Here is a 17,729-nt window from a genome sequence, read left to right on the forward strand (position 1 = left end):
TATGGTATCACTGTACCACTTTCTAGCACAGCCTGTAAAGTACCAAGATGGCACGAGTGTTGTGGGATCGTGAAATCATAGAATGGCTTGGGTTGGAAGGGACCTTAAAAGATAGAGTTCCAGCCCCCTGGATGAGGTTGCCCAAAGCCCCATCCAACCTGGCCTTGAACACCTCCAAGGATGGGATATCCACAACCTTTCTGAGCAGCCTGTGCCTCACCACCTCTGACTAAAGAATTTCTTCTCAACATCTCACTTACATCTCTTTTTTTATAAAAAAAATCATCCCATTGCTGTTGGACCTTGTAAAAAATTAGTCTCTCTCTGTTTATAAGCTCCCTTTAAGTACCAGAAGGCTGCTATGATCTTTTCCCACAGCCTTCTCTTCTCCATGCTGAACAAGCCTGGCTCCCTCAGCCTTTCTTTGTAGGTGAGGTGCTCTTGTCCTCTGCTAGTCTTTGTGACTCTCCTCTGGACCCACTCTGACAGCTCCATGTCTTTGTGTAGTGGGGCCCCAGGCCTGGACACAGTACTCCAGATGAGCCCTCACAGGGGCAGAACAGAGGGGGACAATCCCCTCCTTCTTCCTGCTGGCCACCCCTCTATTGATGCAGCCCGGGATACCACTGGCCTTCAGGCTGCAGATGCACACTGCTGGCTCATGTCCAACTTTTCATCACCAGGTCCTTCTTGGCAGTGCTGCTCTCTGTGAGTTCTTCTGCCAGTCTGTAGTATATCTGGGGTTGCCTTAACCAAGTGCAATGCCTTACACTGGGCCTTGTTGAATCTCATTTCATTCTCAAGCTTGTCCATGTCCCTCCGGATGTCATCCCTTCCTTCTGACTTGGTTTCATTAGCAAACTTGCCCTTAATCCCACTGGACTTTCAGCATCTCCGATAAAGATGTGGAAGAGAACCCCTGGGGCAGCACTTGTGAACAGTCTCCACTTGGACAAAGAGCTGCTGACCACAACCATCTGGAGTATTGTTTGCAGTACATGCTGTTATCATCTCTCTGTGTTCTGATGAAAGGGAAACAGTTTTACCAGGTTCAGGCTTGTCCTTGTAGGAGCAGTTCACTATGAAGCAGGGAAGTAGTATCAAAGCATAATTTGGGTGTCGTGTTCAGCTCTCTGGTGCACTGCCCACCACTGCTGCTTTGTCAGCGCCTAAAGTTGGTCCTTGCACAGCATTACTCAGCAGATCTGTGCTTATGTATGCTTATGCTTATATCCACATATTTATTTTTGCTAGCAAGTTACCCGATGGAAGGGGAAGTGAGCGCTTTTTTTTTTTCCTGAAGTCACAGTGAGGTTCTGCAGTTAAGCTTCTAAATACTATTTCTTTAGATTTCTCTGGTCTGAAGGCTGTTTCTTGTTCTACCTATAGGACACCTCACAGTGAAAAATTAACCTACTATAGAAGAATCCATCACCTTTCAAAAGGAGGGGTCAATAGATTTGTATCTAACAAAAAGTGTATTAGGAGAGAAGATTAAATTCATTCATCTTAAGCAGTAAAAGTATAAATGCTGTTATGTTGGGTTTCAGTTTTGAGTGGTAATTCATTCTAATTGCATACATAATGGGTTGCAGCCAAAGCACAAGACAGTTGTTCTCTTCCCTCTGAAGTCACTTCTGAAGCTTTACTCGTTTGAAACTTGAGCAGAATGTCAATATGTATTCCTGCCTATTTCATTTTTAACTTATCTTTTAATGTTGTTAGAGTAAACATCTGCAGCCTGTGTGAGCTCCAGTCATGACTTAAAAAATTGACATTAGTCCATATTAGTAAATGCATTATCTTTCTTGTTTCCTTTTTAGCAGGATAGGATAGCAGTGTTGACTGGGTTTTCAGTGCAATTTAAGTCAGGACCGCAACTGGCTGGAGAACATGCGAATTCCTGTTTTGTCTTGTACCATGCTGCAGGCTCTTGGCACTAAACAAATTAGCAAAAAACCTTGCTGCACTAAGATAAGAGGCTAATTTTACAGGTACAGCATTTCGTAAATCATATTACAGTTGACCATTCAGACATTCAGAGCTGGAGAATTAATTCATATTGAGAAATGTAGTCAAATGGGAATGGTCGCAGGCTTATTAAAAACAAATGTCATGTTGCTTTTTGATAAATCGATTTCTAGGTCATAATGACTGATATTTATGTGAATTTTTTATATAAAAATGGCTAAATACTTTAGAAAGTCTACAGTTTTATCAGTTAGTGTCATATCATATTTATCATATTAGTATCCTATATAAATGATTATGATGGACAATTTTCCTGAAATACTGCATTATTATATTTATTGTTTTGGGTTTTTTTTAATATCATTTGACTGATACTGTGATAGCTCAGTGAGTGGAACCGTACGGGTTTGCTGGCATCTGGATTTGAATTTCAATTCTTTTTATCCTTTCATTTTGTAGGCAAGAACTGCTCTAACCTCTTTGTGGTTGTCATTCAGATATTAGCCTTGTTATGCTGATTAAATGAGCAGGAGCTTGATGAGTCTTGCAGTCTTGAGTGACATGAGCTTCCTTGCATTGAAATGAATTATTTCAAAGTAAACCAGTGGTATTTTGGGAATCCTAAGCATACAGGAGAGCTTAATGTAGTATTTAAATTTTCGTTTGTTACTGATGTAAATGGATACTTTCAGGAAATCGGTGAAATAAAAAATACATATAAGCTTTTCTAGTCTTGAGTGCAAACTGTAATGAAGTCTTTCACGGTGGGTTACCCATCCATCTAACCTCTTCTCTGTTACAGTTTTCCATTTAATCATCTGACCTTAGCAAAAAAAAAAAGTAATCTTTAGCTAAACACCATTTGGAATATCTATTAGGAGAGCTGGATTTATGGAAGTTGCTTGTTTTAGAAGTGGCATTTACCCAGGCTGTTGTAAGCCGAATATTTGCTTGTTCAGTTTTTAGTTGTGTTGTTGTTTTTGTGTATTTGTTTTTGTTTTGTTCTCCTCAAAGCTGTTCCACATTAATACCTATGGCTTTATTGGTTTGGCTCCAGAATGCACATATAAGAGCTACTCTTTTGGGTAAAATAGACTGCAGCTTGCCTCACAGCAGCATGAGCTAATTTGAAGAATTTTAGAATAGTTGCAAGATGTTGCTACTTGAAGTTGGAGACACTGGAAGAATTAATTATTTGGCAGAAAATCAGACAATTATTGCATTGATTGTCAGTGTTATATGGGCAGCATGGAAGGCTGAAGTGAAGGCATACGTAGAAGGGCTTTGATTGTGCAAAGAATTTCCTGATGCAGAAAATATGTACAAACTTTGAAATTTCATTTACAGAGATTCTATCTTATGTTAGTAGGGTCTCGTTTGAAAGAAAAGATTTATGCAGAGGGCATCAGCTTGACACTGAGTGAACAATTAGAGTGTGTTTATTTCATATTATGACATCATCTTTCAACATTATGTGAAATAGAGCAGTAGCAGATGTGCTGGGTAGCTGTCTTGACTCAGAAGGAAGTCCTGCATTGATTCTTCCATAGTCTTGTTTTACTTAAGTGGTGTTCTGGATAGGATATGTAAATTGGTGAAGAGACTACTTTAAAAGGGAATGCAGAACTAACATAGGCTTTGTGTCAGAGTCCTAGAAAACTGTTTAATGTTTACCACGACAAAAGGCTGTAACATTTCACCTGTGTATGTGCACAGGCTGTAGAAATGGAGACAATGTGGTTGTTAATAACTGCAAGCTTGGTAATTTACTTTAAAAATCTATGGATTTTGAGAGGACCATTGTATAGTAAATAAGATGTTGAAGTTTATTTACTTTCTAAATCTCAGAGGACTTACATTATACCTAAGATTCTTGATTTTTTTATTCCCTTTCCACTGTTCTTTTCTTTTTTTCTAGGTTTAACTATAGATCAACACATCATCTTGCATCCCATGGATTTTATGAATTTTTAAACTGGTTTGATGAAAGAGCATGGTATCCACTGGGAAGAATAGTTGGTGGAACTGTAAGTATTATTATAATAACTTCAAGTTGACTTTGTGGTAATGTTGTTGAACTTTAAACACAACTTTGACATCAATAGAGGGAGAATCTTGGTCGAAAATACTTTTAATTGTCACATTGCTGTTGAGGGAATAAGATGATGTTTTTAATTTTTAGCAGCAGTAATTAAGACATTAAGTCAACATGCATTAGACCTCATCCAACAGTCTACTGTGAACAAGAAATACAGAACTGAATTTTGCCTTCTTACATGTGAGCTTGTAATAATAAGTTGGGGTTTTATGACTCCTGTAACTTTGATTTTCCTTTGTAGAGAAGCTATTACACAGTGTTACAATACAAAAGAAAAGAAAGTGAAAAACAATCATCTAACTTCTATGATTCAAATTCTAAGTCAATTATGTATTTTGAGTGGGCATCATCTGCATGTGGAATTTATATTGAGGGTTTCACTGAATAAAGACCCTTTGAAACTAAACTAGGAGTGGTCAAGAGACATGCATGAAGCATCAGGAGGGGCCAGGATTGATGTCAATGCCAAATTACCAAATGGAAAAGTGATAAGAAACAATATTATCAATTAGAATACAAATATAGCTCACTAGAGTATCTTTAGTAATTCCAAGTAACATAGCTACATCTAACCTTGAAAGTACATTAAAACTTTTTAATTAGAGAGCACACCATTTACATTCATTTACAAAGCTTTTTGTAATTAGATCACTATTTGTTTTAGTGTTTTAGAGATAGTCCATATTATATTACTGCATATTGATTTTTTAATGTTGATAAATGTGGAAAGGTACAATCCCTATTAAGAATATTTTAAAGTTCTCCAGTATTCTACAATAGATACGAATCCATGGAACCTATGCTGCTCTTTCCTGGAGGACATCTTTATTCAGTTTTGTAGGACTTTGCCTTCGTCTTCCTATCTAAGATGTCTATGGATATCTTGCAAATATACTCAACTGACTGTCAGTCAATTTTTCAATTTAAAAACTTCAATGCATATTTGCTTTCTCCACAGGTAACAAGAAATAAATAAATGACATGGTGTATTATAGAGAAAATTGGAAACGGCTGAGAAATGTTAAGGAGCTTCTTGTTGTTTTGGTTGTGTTTTGGATTTGTTTTGTTGCGTTGTTCTTTCTTAAAGCTGTTAGCTGGCTTGAAATTTTCATACAAACTTTAGTTTCTGATTCCTTAACTGAAAATTCTGCTCATTATGTGATAAATGTCAGGGAAGATAGGATATTATCTGTGTGCTGCTTATTCATTTAGAAAATGTATTATATCTAATTGTTAGCATTTGGGTAAAATTTAAAGAACCTTGGGTATTCAGCAGTGTTGTCAAAACATGATTAAAGCAGTATTAAAATAATTCCATTAACTCTGCCTGCTCACTGCTTGTATCAGCTTAAGAAATGATTGTATTTCCTTGCAAATATATGCAAATAAACTTACCGTGACCATTTTCTACAGTAATATAGTGAGATTTTTTCCCTCCCTTTAGGTATACCCAGGACTGATGGTGACAGCAGGCCTTATACATTGGATTTTAAACATGCTTAACGTGACAGTCCATATAAGAGACGTGTGCGTGTTCCTAGCACCCGTTTTTAGCGGCCTTACAGCTATTTCTACTTTCCTGCTCACCAGAGAACTGTGGAACCAGGGAGCAGGGCTTTTAGCTGCCTGTTTTATTGCCATAGTTCCAGGTTACATATCTCGATCAGTAGCGGGATCATTTGACAATGAAGGCATAGCTATTTTTGCACTGCAGTTCACATACTATTTATGGGTAAGTAATTGCTGAATCTTTTGCTTTGGAAACGTTTTTTTGGTTCCTCCTCCAACCAAATGATTTTTCTTAGCATTCATTGAAATCTCATTTTCTTCCCTTTCATTTCTCTTGCCTTTGGATGAGGCAAGTGTTGAGAAGTCATGTGATCTGAACCTCTCCATAATAATGCTTTTCAGTTTATTACATGAAAATACTGCTCTACTGGAATACGCCTGTCCTGTAGTAGTAGTAATAATGATGAGTCTAAGTTTAAAGAAACAGTAGGGTTGCTTTCATTTTTTGGTTTGGAGGTACTTGGTGTTTATGTGAGCTCAGACTTGACAACCTGCAGTCTACAGCTTTTCACCAGCTCAGCTAAGGAGGCTCATCTGAAGAAGCTGTTGACTGTATGTCTAGACATTGACTTAAGTATTCAAATTTAATGCCTAAAGCTGCCTATGGAGCAAGATACTCATACTGCTTGCATGCTTAAAAATTGTTCAATAGTCTAATGCCTTTTAAACAGCCTACTTTATCTGTCACTCCTTAATCTGCATGTAGAACTTCATCTGTCACATTGTTTTGTGTGAAGGGGGTTAGGCAAGCTGGAGTTTTTTGGGACTGTTCTATTTATTATGGAAATAACACAGAGAACATAGTCATGGTGTTAATTCAACGTGGACACAACAGTGCTGTTCCTTGAGCTGTCCTTTAAAGCATGCAGTTCTGCACAGAATGTCTTCATAGGGACTATGTACATTGTCATTACAGCTCTTCCAATAATTTGTCAAGAATTGTAGTTTCCAGAAACAAATGCATACTTGCAGATTTTTTTAGCTTTGGAATATTTCAAACTTGGGACATGGTTGGTAAGAACATAATAGAAGGAAATTCAAGCTTTTCATGATTAAGTTACTGGTGATAATTAAGGGCAGGTTCTGAAGAAAGGCCTGCTAATGATTTTTATGTTTTCTTAATTTGAATTTAAATTGCAGTTGTAAAGTCATATTGCTTTGGATAATAATAGAATCAACCTGTGTTGTTACTTTTTAATAACTAAGGCACAATAGCAGTTATCTGCTCTAGTGGAACTCCCACATTTAACTAGACTGCATAGTGCCAATAGCGTTCTGCATACATTTTTGCAGAATTGTGAGAATCAAATATATTTTACAGATAACTGCATGGCTTTGTTTAATGCCAGTATTTCACCACTATCTGTTCTGTACAAAGTCATATTCCTGAGCCAGTTCGTGGATGGTGCTGTACCTTTAGTAAAATCTGGATGCTCTCACTAACCCTAAATGAGTTTTTCAGAATCACAGGATAGCTTTTTATAATTGCAAAGTTGGGTCTGATGCCAGCCAAAGGAAGCCACGGATGGTCTACAGTTAACAATAAGTTCTAATGTCTCAGAGAAAGCAGCATGAAAGTGTTGCAACTACTTTTCTACCTTGGATCATGAAATAGACAGTTGCAGTGCATCCTGTCTCTGCATTATCTAGAGAGAGACATGTAAGCTGTCCTGTGTGTGAATGAATTGCCATTTTGGTTTGATTTTTATGGACATCAGTTCAAAAGCATACAAATATAACTTGAGATGTATTTAAGAACTTTTCTTGACAGCTGTTTTTTTTAATTGAATTTTGTATTATTGTCCAATATTTGTTTACTATACTTGATTATTTTTAAAGGTGAAGTCGGTGAAAACTGGGTCAGTCTTTTGGACAATCTGCTGCTGTCTATCTTACTTCTACATGGTAAGCCTTTTGTATGTAATAAGTGAATTGTTTGGTAGGACTTAATTCATGTGTTGGTGAAGGACAGAAGGAGGAGATTTTAATCTTTGTTGGGACCATAACGTAAAGTTGCTCCTTTGTCTCATTAAGACCTTAAGTATATAAGTTAGAAGAAATACTAAATATTTTGAAATTTAAAGTGCTTAAGTGCAGTGAAAGTTCTTGTAAAACACTAAATACAGTAACTTTCCTTGCAAATTCATCCTGTGCTGCAATTAGATGTTCTGATTCAGCAGAATTTCTGGTTTGGTCCAGGTGATAGAAGGTGGAGTGTGTCATTATTACTGTGTACGTACTATACAATATGTACATATTGTACATGTTACATACAGTAATAATAGAATTTTTTCCTCCCCTTCTGAAATGTTAGATTCACAGTATTATCCTGTATGAATCAGTCAAAGGCCTTTTTTCCTCTAGCAAATAAACATTTTAGGGGGGCTATATGATAAATAAATTAGCTTCACAACGACCAGTGGTGGGATAGTTGGGATAAGTGCTTGGTGGTGTTAATATGGAGGCCTGAAACACTGCCTTTTCCACAGGCAGATAGCCAGGCTTGGGGAAGAAAAGAAAAAAAAGGAATTTTGGAATTCTTTTGCATACCTTAATTTAAAATAGAGCACTAATTTAGAGGTTGTGGGTGCTGCCTACATTTCCTTTGCTTTAATGTTAATTGTTTTTTTTTGGGAGTTCATCTGTTTTCTCTCATTTCTCCTCTTTTCTGTTAAGTCAGCAAACAAAGAGCATCTTTTTTATACATAACATTTGTATTAATGTTGCATTATATAGAAGACCTGTAGTTTTGGTAAGAAGCTCGCTGTGTTAAACCACAGCAGTAGCAAATAAGACACTGCTTCACTTTTACTGATAAAAAAAGTCACAGAATAGCAATTCTCATCTCAGTATGACAAGCATCTTGGTCCGTGGAACTTTTCAAGAAGGAAGGGATATGGTCTTGAGTGTGCATGTGGCAGAATTTAAAGAATCAATGTCATCATCATGACACTCAGTCCTTAATGTAAATTAATGTTCATTTTCTTTTATATATTATTCTTTTATTTTCCTTCAAAGCAATGCCAACTGCTAAAAGCTTAATCTATTTCTCTATAAATTAGTGTCAGTGATTAGATGAGAATTTGGTTGGTTACAGAGCTCACCTGCTTCATCTCTCTTGGTGGCTTTCCATATATTGTGTTTCTTTTTGAGGAAGTATTTCAATAAGATGCCCTCCTTGGCATTTTGCTTACATAAATTTCTAGAACATAATCATCATATGCATTATGTAGTATTAGTTTATCTTCCTTTGGTGGAATGAGTGATCTTTTCAATGCAAGTTAAACAATGACAGTTTTGAGGTAGCGAGGGTGATTCCATGCTTGTGGAATGTGGGGAGCTGCTCCTTGTATGAGAGATGGATATTGCATGAACTGAAAGAAGCTTTACTTATAGCTGAATCTGCTTAAGGTACACGTCTAACTCTGGTGATTTGACTCATAATATCACGTTGCATTCCATAAGGATGAAGTGTTTTTTCTTGCATTTAAATATTTTAGCTTTTATTTAACATTAGTTTCTTTTGCTTCAGATGCTTTGTAATGACAAAGGAAAAATAAAACTTTAAATTGAGTACTCATTAGAGTATTGGCATGTTTCTATTACTTGCAACTCTGCAAGGAAACATTTGAAAACCTCCAGTACAATCTTCAGTGTAGATCTAGTTCAGTGTTAGTGAATAAATGCTAATTAGAAATACAAGTCTCTAGTCCATACAGGCTACTTGCTATGTGCATCACTGAAGCCTTTGCCAGAACATGGCAATGTCCTATTACACACTTGTTCTCATTCTATCTTATCTTACCTGTCTTTGTATAGTATTTTCTCTCAGAATATGAAATTGCCTATTGTATAGTCAATGAGTATAAAGGCGTTAGAGTTATTAAATAAACAAGAGTTTGGCAAAGCAGATTATAATAACAAAAAGAGAACAGATAGAATGCTTACCTGCACCCTGGGCTCACTGCGAAACTCCAGAGGAGGGATCTCCAGCAGAGATCCTTTCCCACTGGCAATCCAGGGGGGTCTAGGAGAGGTGCAGCCAGGCTCCACCCCTTCCATCACACAGCTGAATTGCCTTCACCTGTGCTCCATGGCTGACTCAGTGCTCGCCTCAGGTGATCAATCAGTGCTTCAGGCTGTGATTCAGCAGTTCCACACACCTGTGTAAAACGTGACAGCTCATGGTAGTGATGTGGCAGTAGAATGACAATAATCTGAAATTATTTCCTAGAAAATTCTCAAATTTCCTACTTGTTTCTCATTGTATAAATGAGTTACCCCAAATTTTGAAGTGCCTGGTTTTGCAGTTAGAGTATCAGAAAGCAATATTTGACTTTGCCCTTATTTTAGAATTTGTTCCATCAAATACCAATATTTGGGTTTCTGGATTCTAGGGCTTTAAAAATACCTGCATGAAACTAAGCCTTGGAGTACAATTAAAGTAAAAACCACATAGCTGCTGCATTCTGAAAATGAAGATCTGGGGTAGGCATGGTACATATGGGAGAAGTCTAGACTGCAGTTTGACAAGAGAACATGTTAAATACAGACTGCCTAGTCAACATTAGCCCTTCTTAATGTATTAAAAATTTAGATAACGTATTTTAATAGTAGCTCATTAATTCTTTATCTACACCAACAATGAGTGATACAACGATAACACTGCAACGTTTCAGTTCTGAGTACATCTTACCCGTAGTTCTCAAGCACCGCAGTTTTACAGGTTCACAATCTCCTTGATCCTGCTGTACGCCACTCCACAGTGCTCAGCCCTGCTTCCCTGTGTATCTGCCCTCTTCCATTTGTTTCTTTTCTTACACTGCAACTTCCCTTTGCTGTGTTGTCCCAACGGTTCTGTTGGGTTCCAGTGTTCCTTGCTCCCTTTCTTCTTTCTGGATGGAAACAAAAAGTGCAGGGCGTCGTGCTTACTGTGTGTTGAATGGAAATCTCAAATCCTAGGTGGGAGTACTGCTGCTGCCATGTGCTGCATCCATCACCGTGAGGAAAAGCCCCCAGCATCAAATTCTTGTTTGCCAGCCAGCCCAAGTTATCTTGGGAGGAGCTGTGGAGCTGTAAGCAAGACAGCATGAAAATGCAGTAGCCCATTTCAAATGTCTTTAATGCTTTGATATTACTGCTTATGGGGGTTTGTATATTTTGTTTTCCTTTCCTTTGGTGGAATGTTTTGAGAAAGATTCTGGTATTACCAGTAGTTCTGACTTCATGTCTAAATGGTTTTTGTCTTTTCTTGTCAGCACTGACTGTCATAAATATTCTTGCAGCTGATTTCCCATTCCAATTCTCACAGGTCTCTGCATGGGGTGGTTATGTTTTCATCATCAACCTTATTCCACTGCATGTGTTTGTTCTGCTGCTGATGCAGAGGTACAGCAGGAGGGTCTACATTGGTAAGTTTTGTTCTTTGAACAGTCATTGTCAAGTGCAAGATCATGAGATATGAAATTACACTGATGTCTTCTGTATTAGGTGGGAATGAAGTAATTGCACATCAAATTGCATTTCATTAATTGAATTACTGACTATAGTCAGTTGCTGTCTGCAACAGTAGAGAGTTAAGACGTCCTGTTCACATTTCCAAAATTTCAGATACATTGCAGCTAATTCATTTTCTACTTTCTGGTGCACTGAAAAAAAGAAACAACTGGATGGTTTGATATTCTTAAAATCCTGTTAGTGCATTTAATTTGTACATTGTGTGGGTGCATTCTAAATAAAAAAGAAAGTTTCATCTTTTTTCTTTTCCTAGTACATAAAACAGCTGCTATTTTTAAAACGTTTTGCAGCAATAATTTTGCAAATGTTACAGTATATTGTGACCTACACAGGAAAAGACATGGGGAATTTTAAGCAACCATATAAGCTTTATAGGCTGGACTCAAATGCAGCACAATAGTCTGCCACCTCCACTTGATTCCTTTACATTTTCTTGGGTTAATGGGTCAACCTTCCTGCCAGTTACAGAAATGTTTGGATAGCAATCTTAGGAGAATTTTTTTTTTATTTGATTTGCCTGATATTTACATACTGTGTCAACAGTTGAGAGATATTACCTATTAAATCAGTTGGCTGTGGTGTGGATGTGAATGAAACAAGCAATTCAAGGATTCAAAAATGTGTAAAGTAGCTAGAAAGGTTTTTGATCTCTTTGTGTGAAACCTTTACTGAAGATAGTTTGAGAGCATAGAATTCACTGAACTATAGTGTCATGTCTTGTGTTAGTTAATGTATATTTGTCACCCATTTTAGTACTGATTTTCTCTTAGTATTTTTAATAATTTTTTTGTTTTTCGGAACCTACTAGGGGAATCAGAATATTTACAAATAGCCTGTAGTGCTTCAAATATGTAATAGTTACTCACATTCTGTTTTTCATTTTTTACCCTAATACAGATATTTGTTTCTTGCTTCTTGCTTATCTATTGTTATAATCCAGAATCTAAAATTAAATTTAAAGAAGGGAGGAAATTCTTACCCACCTTTAATTTTAGTAGTAGCGAACTTTTTCATTAACTACTTGTTTATAATTACAAGGGAGAGCAATCTGTGTTGTTTTTCTTTTAAAATCCCTTCATTAAATATTTTCATTTTCAGCTTCTGTGAGTTAGGCTAGAGAAAATGAAAGTTATTTGTTATAAAATCCTAAAAGGATGTGGTAACCAGAAACAATGAAGCATAAGTACTCTTGTTTTTTCAAACGTCCATAGGAGGCCTTACAGATGTGTGTGCACCTTGCAGCAATGTGCATGTTCTAGGTTTGTTTAGCAGGATGTTTTTGTAAAAACTGATAGGAATGTTCAAGCATTTCTGGGTAGAAATGGAAGTGTGTTTCACTGCCAGATATTCAGATAGGATAAGATGAAAGCTCATTCAAGTAGGGAAGATAAAGATATTTTTGGAGCATATGTGATGCACAATTACTGGTGTGCATGCAGGAGTCTCCTATTTCTGAAGGCTACCAATGTGCAGCGAGAACTTTTTGTAACCTATTGACAGATGACAGTAGCTAGTAAAATCTGCATGCATTTTAGAAAAATAGCCTCTTTATTTGAATGCAGGATGTTATTTTCTATTATTTTATGTATAGTTTCTCTTGTAGTTTCTCACAAGTTTAAAACATGAATGGTTTTATGTTTGGAAAGGAACTGATGTAGATTTAAGCCTTGTGTGCTTGGGAGATTTGGCAATTTTCACTTCAACCTACTCTTTTTTTTTCTTTTTTTTTTTTTTTTGTGTGTACTTCAAAAGAAAAAACGTTAAAGATAAGACAAGGGGAAATGGTTTCAAGCTAAAAGAGGGGAGATCTAGATTAGATACAAGGAAGAATTTTTTTTTACAATAAAGGTGATGAGGCAACTGAACAGGTTGCCCAGAGCTGTGGTGGCTGCTTTGTCCTTGGAGATGCTCATGGTCAGGCTGGACCAGGCACTGAGCAACCTTATCTAGCTGTAATCACAGAATCACAGAATTGTAGTGATTGGAAGAGACCTCTGGAGATCATCTATTCCAACTCCTCTGATAAAAACAGGTTTCCATGCAGTAGGTGGAGCAGAAAAGCATCCCTTGGAGTTGGAAGGGACCTTGAAAGGTCATCTAGTCTAATCAAACAATTCTGCAATCTGCAGCATATAAAACTAAATTTCTTGCTTTTGTGTTGTGTCTTATCATATGTTTTTTATTAACTACTGAAGTACTGTAAAGCTTAAGATAATAAGTGTTTGTTTCTGGTGATTCTAATCCATTAATTGAAAACTGCTGATTGTATCCTCTAGGGTAGTTTTAGTAGTTTTTTTTCTCTAGTTTGCACAGTGTACAATAACTGAAAGTGTGTGAAATTATTTTATCCAAAAGAAGGTCAGTTTTTTTCATTTTTTGGTCCAATCAAAGTTATAATCATAGAATCATAGAATGGTTTGGGTTGGAATGGTTCTCAGAGACCATCTAGTTCAACCCTCCTGCTGTGGGCAGGGTTACCCGCCATTAAATTACTAGATGCAGATCAGGTTGCCCATTGCCCCATCCAACCTGGCCTCGAACACCTGCAGGGATGGGGCATCCATGATATCAAATACATTTCAGGAATCCAAATCAAATTCTTGGTTTTACATTCTGCTGTTTGCGCAGTCTTTGCACAGGAACATGGGTAGTTTGTGCTGCAGTATCACCTTCATGTAATGAATTCCTCAACAAGTTGTCTCAGACTACCTCTTCCTTCAATACCAAGCAGGCAGATGTGATGGCTGCTTGAGAGAAGTGGGCTTTGAGGGGTGCAAATAAAGTGGGCAAATGAAGCATAGCAGTTGTAGAATTAAAAATGATTCTTCAAAATGGTCTAACAGGTGTGAAATCTAGTGATTTATGCCATCGTTAAACCTCCACAGGATGGCACTGTTGCAGCATTTTTATGATACAGTAAGTGATTTATGTTGTAGTGAGTTCTTCAAAAATGAAGTTTCCTACAGCAAAAATACATTTCAGTGGCATAAAGAGGGAACAGAGGGGTAGCGAGGCCAAGCAGCAGAATACTGATGCTTCAAAGGATTCGGCAGCAAAGACAGCTGGAAGTGGTTGGAAGCATCATGACAGTCATTGTTGTGATCTTTGCAAAGCATACAGTATCTTAGGAGTGTAGTACACAGCTACAACAAAAATAATACCAATGATATATGATGGGGTCCCCAAACCTGTTGTCTTAGTAAAGGATTATATGAGGACAAGGATCTCCTCATAAGATTGAAGCCATACCAAAGCCCAGTGGTTTATGATGTGTAGGAATGTTTTGAAAATCTTGGAGGTACGTCATTGCTGGTTGCAACTGAGGGAAGAAAGCCTTGTTTGGATTTGGAGCTGGGGAGCTGCTTCCAGTGTAAGCGGACTTGTGGTTGTTCGTAGTTGGTATTTCTCTCTTGTCATTCCATCTCCTTCTCACTTTGGAGTATTTAGGAACCAAATCCTGTCAGAATGAAGTACATGAATATCGTTCCAGTTGAAATAACGAATTGTGGTATTAATACTTTTGTGTTCTTGGCCTCAGCTTTCTGAGGGCTATGAGCGCACACTGTTGGTATAGATCTAATAGTACAGATGCTCAGTATTCATTTTTATTTCTGTTGCTTTTCAGTTTCTTGGCATGCCTCTGTTCTTGTATTAAAAACAGAACAAGCATACCTTTTTCATTCTGTAAGTGCACTCTTAAATGTTTTGTGTGTTTGCAGCCTGGCTCCTTTAATTTATCCTCATATGGAAAGCTGCTTTTTTCACTTGTTATCTGAGATCTCTTCTCCCACCCATATTCTGGAAAAATAAGGAAGCCAAATGGGAAGAGAAAACTTGCAAAGCTACAGCATTTTAGGTAGACAGTTCACTTCTATAGGAAGAAAAATAAGCAACAACAGTGTAGTTAGGAAGAGCACTACTTTGCTTCATGCGTTTTTTTAGGGAAAACAAGTAATGGCCAGAATATTTAAAACAGTACAGTTGTGTTTCAGTGTCATTCTTTGTTTGGAGATGAGGAATGGGTTCTACTGTGGAATCAGTGCTTTTTGCAATGTGTATACAATTTTTTTCACACTTTTCTCGTCTGCTTTCTCCCTCTTTTTTTTTTCCAGCATACAGCACTTTCTACATTGTTGGGTTAATATTATCAATGCAGATACCTTTTGTGGGATTTCAACCAATTAGAACAAGTGAACACATGGCAGCTGCAGGTAAGAAAACTGCTTCCGAACAGCTTGTTCAGCACAAGAAAACCTCAAACCCTTGTGACTCTGTTTCCTTGTATTAGAAACGGCACAAAGTAACAAACCAAATTGTTGAAGAAAATAGGTACTATTTAGTATCTGTAGGGAAGTTTTCTTTCCAATCAACACATTATCCTTCTTTGTGTGAGCTAATGGAAGTGAAATGCCTCCATAACGCTGAATCACTAATGCATTCTGACAAGCACTTATTTTACACATTGATAATCTCTGCTGTATTGCAATATAATGCTGCTTTCAAGTGTTGTATAATTGAAACATTTGTTACTGGTAAACACAGTTCTTATTGAGCCATTTGTTTTTAGAGTTGATAATTTCTCAAAGTGAGTTAACTACAGATGACAGATTACATATAGGAGGCTGATTTTTAAATTACTGATTTTAATCTTTTTGATTCTTTGTTTTCTTAAACTAAGCTTATTCTCAGTAGCTGTTAAGCATTCACACATCTTGATTTCTTGACAGCAGTAACCTTTACTAAGTCTGCTAGACGCAGGAGCATGCATATTATTTATTAGGAGCACAGAGCGGTTTTGTGGTACAGCTTAATTTGTTAGATGGCTCCTTGTTTCAGTTACATATTGTCACTTAAAATGTATTTTGGAGAGCAATTGGATGTTGATTAAAATTCACCAGAAAAAAATATTTTTAGCATGTTTTTGATTTTAATTGAGATTCTTTCAACATTCTGCATAGAATGGATAGAGTAAAAATTATCACACCATAGTTTGCATCAGAATAATTTTACAATTATTTAGTGAAGAGAGATTTTGCTCTTCTCTGGGGCTTTGGAACTAATGAATTTCAACATCATGTATGACAGTTTCATGGTTAGAGAACCACCACATGCTTGAATTCGTGTGTTTGGTTTTTTACCAGAGATTTTAGCTGTTGAGTGGTGAAATCATTGGATTGATGTGATTATATACATTGAAATAAATAACAGCAGAGAATTCCCATGCTTAATATTAGATTTGGAACTATTCTTTTTAAGGGTGCAGGATGTTTACCCAGCAAGTTCTGGTGTTTCAGCACTAGCTTTGTATAACTCAGACTGTGTTACTTAGATGTTGGTTTCTTTTTTCCTTCCATTAAATCCTATTGTTTGGTTCAGTAACTTGATTTCCATACATTTCTTTATTAGACTTACTTTTTATGACGTCCAGAGTCTTTGTTTGTAACTCATTACTCAAGCTAGCCAAGAGCTGCATGTTGTTTTTTCATAATATCTAGGTATATTAAACTGGCCTTTGTCAAAATATATGCAGTCTAGTTTTCAGATGTTTCTCCCCCTTATTCCCAAGTTACTTTGGGAGCAAAAAGGCAGCTTTTAATACATAAGAAGCAAAGAACGTTTTGTGGATAAATCACTTCATTGCAATAACTGAGGAACTATCATCTCTATTAACTATTAAAGTCAGTTTGTCAGAATGCAATTTTATACTGGTTTTCAGATGTAAGGATATACATGGTGTGTATTTTTCTGACCCAAATAGGGACTAAGTTTGCCAATTGCTTTTACAATTGTTTTTAGCATTTAAACAGAAATGTTTGTCTTTCGTTAGGTGTTTTTGCATTGCTGCAGGCATATGCATTTTTGCAGTATCTGAGAGACAGGCTAACAAAGCAAGAGTTTCAGACGTTGTTCTTCTTGGGCGTCTCACTGGCTGCTGGTATTGTATTCCTGAGTGTCATCTATTTGACATACACAGGTAAATAAACATGAAAACAGATCCTCTTTGGAGCAGGTAACCGAGGTAATCAAAACTTGGGCTGAGTCAAAAGTAGATGTTGGTAACCTCAGAGCAAACCAGCACCCATATTACCTCATGTGTCTGTGTGCTGGCATTCACTCTGAATTCTGGGCTGCAGGATTCTTTCCTGGGTTTAAGGATACTGGGGATATTTAGACTTATAAATCCGCAGAAGAGATCAAATAGATCATCAGCTGAAGAGCGCAGATATTAATATCACATCAAAATACCAAGAGCGCATTTAGAATTGAAGAATGGGAGATGAGCATTATAAAACGTGTGCATGCAGGACTCATTCTTTCATAGTATGATGCAAGAAGTCAGATTGGAATGAGGAACATAACTATAGCAAAAGCCCATTAGGAAGATAAACATAGTTAATCTATTCTGTATACCACTGATAAATCAAGATAAAGTTAGCTACTTTATTGAATAATTGAACCTGATTTCTATATCACTGAAATTAATGTATGTCTGTAAGTTCCTCTTCTGTGGTTCAGCCTCCAATCTTCAAGATAGCTCTACTCAGCCTTACAAAATTAAGCTTTTTTTTGCATG

At 36.9% G+C, this 17,729-nt stretch overlaps 1 protein-coding gene across 1 annotated transcript in view; it reads left to right on the forward strand.

The window, feature by feature from the left end:
* STT3B (STT3 oligosaccharyltransferase complex catalytic subunit B) overlaps positions 1-17,729 on the forward strand; it is a 48,363-nt gene that overhangs the window by 16,757 nt on the left and 13,877 nt on the right. Inside the window, exons 2-7 of the mRNA XM_052695891.1 lie at positions 3,890-3,998; positions 5,514-5,801; positions 7,478-7,543; positions 10,950-11,049; positions 15,268-15,366; positions 16,983-17,129. Of these exons, the coding sequence (XP_052551851.1) occupies positions 3,890-3,998; positions 5,514-5,801; positions 7,478-7,543; positions 10,950-11,049; positions 15,268-15,366; positions 16,983-17,129 (809 nt within the window). The remainder of the gene's footprint in view (positions 1-3,889; positions 3,999-5,513; positions 5,802-7,477; positions 7,544-10,949; positions 11,050-15,267; positions 15,367-16,982; positions 17,130-17,729) is intronic.

This window comes from Tympanuchus pallidicinctus, unplaced genomic scaffold (genome assembly GCF_026119805.1).
Source record: "Tympanuchus pallidicinctus isolate F22 unplaced genomic scaffold, pur_lepc_1.0 scaffold3, whole genome shotgun sequence".
Classification (NCBI taxonomy): Eukaryota; Metazoa; Chordata; class Aves; order Galliformes; family Phasianidae; genus Tympanuchus; species Tympanuchus pallidicinctus.